This window comes from Seriola lalandi, unplaced genomic scaffold (assembly GCF_002814215.2).
Source record: "Seriola lalandi dorsalis isolate HSWRI2012SDOR001 ecotype SW California unplaced genomic scaffold, Sedor1 jcf7180002034078, whole genome shotgun sequence".
Taxonomy (NCBI): Eukaryota; Metazoa; Chordata; class Actinopteri; order Carangiformes; family Carangidae; genus Seriola; species Seriola lalandi.
In genome coordinates this window covers 1023-2897 of record NW_019504672.1, presented here as the reverse complement: position 1 = coordinate 2897, position 1875 = coordinate 1023, and the positions used below count along the sequence as shown (strand labels likewise).

Genomic DNA, 1875 nt, shown 5'->3' with positions numbered 1-1875 from the left:
CAGTGTAACCTTAATGCAGTAAAGGTTTTAGTTGCCTTAACAAGAGCCTTATTTACAGCAAGAAGCCATGGAATAATGTGGACTGGCTGTACTGCATACATACCGACATGTGGGGGCACTTATGGGAGAAGCCTGAAAACTGAGCAGAAAATGACCTGAACATGGAATGATGCTGTGTATCCGCAGTACAGAGAGGACTGTCAGTGGCTCACATGAGCCTGGTGATGGCACCAGAGAGGAAATCCTCATAGTTGAGACGGACGTTGCCCGTCATGGACGTGTCCCTCTCCCTGAAGACCTGCGTCATGCTCTGGAGCTGGGTGCACACATGGATGAAGCGGTCCAGCTGGATGCCGGGTCGCCCGCCCCGGAAGGAGAAGCGCTGTACCAACGTCTCAGAGAACTGGGGACTGAGGTTGTAGCCCATCTGAGCGAGGGCTGAGGAGAGGAGGGGGATGGAGGAAAGAGAAACAAGACTGGAGTGAATTCTTGTTTCTCTGTTGAAAGATTTGGGTTTTCCTTTGGTCTTACTGTTGCGAGATTAAAACATAATCATACAGACACATCCCAATTAACTGTAGCATATTCAACATGCACAAACAGGGATACCTTGGTGTAGCTCTGTGCCACTGATAGACCCTGAGCGGTCTCTGTCATACTGCTGAAACAACGCTCTCCACCGCTGCATGAAGTCCCACAGTGCTGAGAAGCTAAACACGTCCATTCGACCCGACCGTGTCTTGTCAAACATGTCTAGAAGAAAATTAAAAAAAAAACATAGTGTGTTCAGCCAAACATGAGTCGGACAGTTTCCCTCAGTTATTGTTGCACATTCTTTTGAAATAGAGCAAAACTGTGAGGTGCATTTTTCCGCATGTTTCCAGCAAGCCGGTCCTCCATCATCATGGATCTACTCCTTATGCTATCTAAAAGCAGCACACAGAAGTCACACATTTCTCATTATGGTAATGGTAGACATTAGTCACTGCCTTGCAAACGCAACTGGAGATACTCACACAAAAAACAGGCAACAACACAAACATGGCTCAGTCATTTTTTAGGCTGACTCCTGGTTGCCTGAATTTATCCTTTTAGAAACAGAAGAAATTTCTATTACGAATGGAAGATTGAGGAGGCTGCTGACATATAAAACCAGCCTGTTTTCTTTTCCTCAACACTCCCTTATCCATTTGTTTTTCCTCAATAACCTTCCCCTCCCCTTCACTGTAGCCATTGAGGTGTCTGAAACTATTTTACGCAATTAAACACTGTGCCATTCTGCCTCAAGAAAGACTGTCAAAACATTTATAACAAGTTCATCAGCAGAGAGCTACCTCACACTCCGCTGAGCATTTCATTTGGCTGCGGCTGGATGACTTACTGATCATCATGAGGCAGGTCTCGTCATTAAAAGCCGACCAGTTGGAGTTGACAAGTGCCTGCTTCAGCTCCTTGAGGTTGATGAAGCCGCTGTGGTCCGTGTCAACAGTGTGAAACCACTGGTACGCCTCTGGGTTAACACCAGGGGGAATGTTACCTACAGAGATGAAAAAAATCAGAGCAATGGGATGGTGAAGAGAGAGGAGAGATGGGTTCAGACTGACTTTGAAGACAGCCATCACTTGAAGATTGTTTTCTTTGCATGCTCTTGTTTCCAACACTGTTTACCTTTCCTTCTTCTTCTTTTCCTTCAATCTGTCTCAGCCAACCAGTTTGATTTATTCTCTTTATTGTTTTCCATCCTTATATTTTCTACCACTTATTATTATTTCACTGTAGCTCTCAGGCTTTGAGGAGTAAGGAGAATATATGAAAACAAGAAGTAGTAAAAGAAAGAAGGAGAAAAAAGAGAAAAAGACAGTGAAGATTCTTAGA

At 44.5% G+C, this 1875-nt stretch overlaps 1 protein-coding gene across 1 annotated transcript; it reads right to left on the bottom strand.

The window, feature by feature from the left end:
* Positions 1–25: 25 nt before the first annotated feature.
* On the bottom strand, positions 26–1634 carry LOC111646893 (peflin). Its single transcript, XM_023396464.2, has 3 exons — positions 1382–1634; positions 610–753; positions 26–438 (listed from the first exon to the last, which is right to left on the bottom strand). Exons 1-3 carry the CDS (start codon positions 1617–1619, stop codon positions 209–211), a joined length of 612 nt encoding a protein of 203 aa, XP_023252232.1. The 5' UTR covers positions 1620–1634; the 3' UTR covers positions 26–208.
* Positions 1635–1875: the final 241 nt, after the last annotated feature.

What these genes read in the sequence shown, in the direction of transcription:
- LOC111646893 (XM_023396464.2), bottom strand. Translation starts at nt 1,619, where the DNA reads ATGGCTGTCTTCAAAGTCAGTCTGAACCCATCTCTCCTCTCTCTTCAC. An exon ending in GACCTGCCTCATGATGATCA is followed by an intron (nt 754 to 1,381) that starts GTAAGTCATCCA and finishes ATTTTCTTCTAG; the next exon opens with ACATGTTTGACAAGACACGG. An exon ending in TGGCACAGAGCTACACCAAG is followed by an intron (nt 439 to 609) that starts GTATCCCTGTTT and finishes TCCTCTCCTCAG; the next exon opens with CCCTCGCTCAGATGGGCTAC.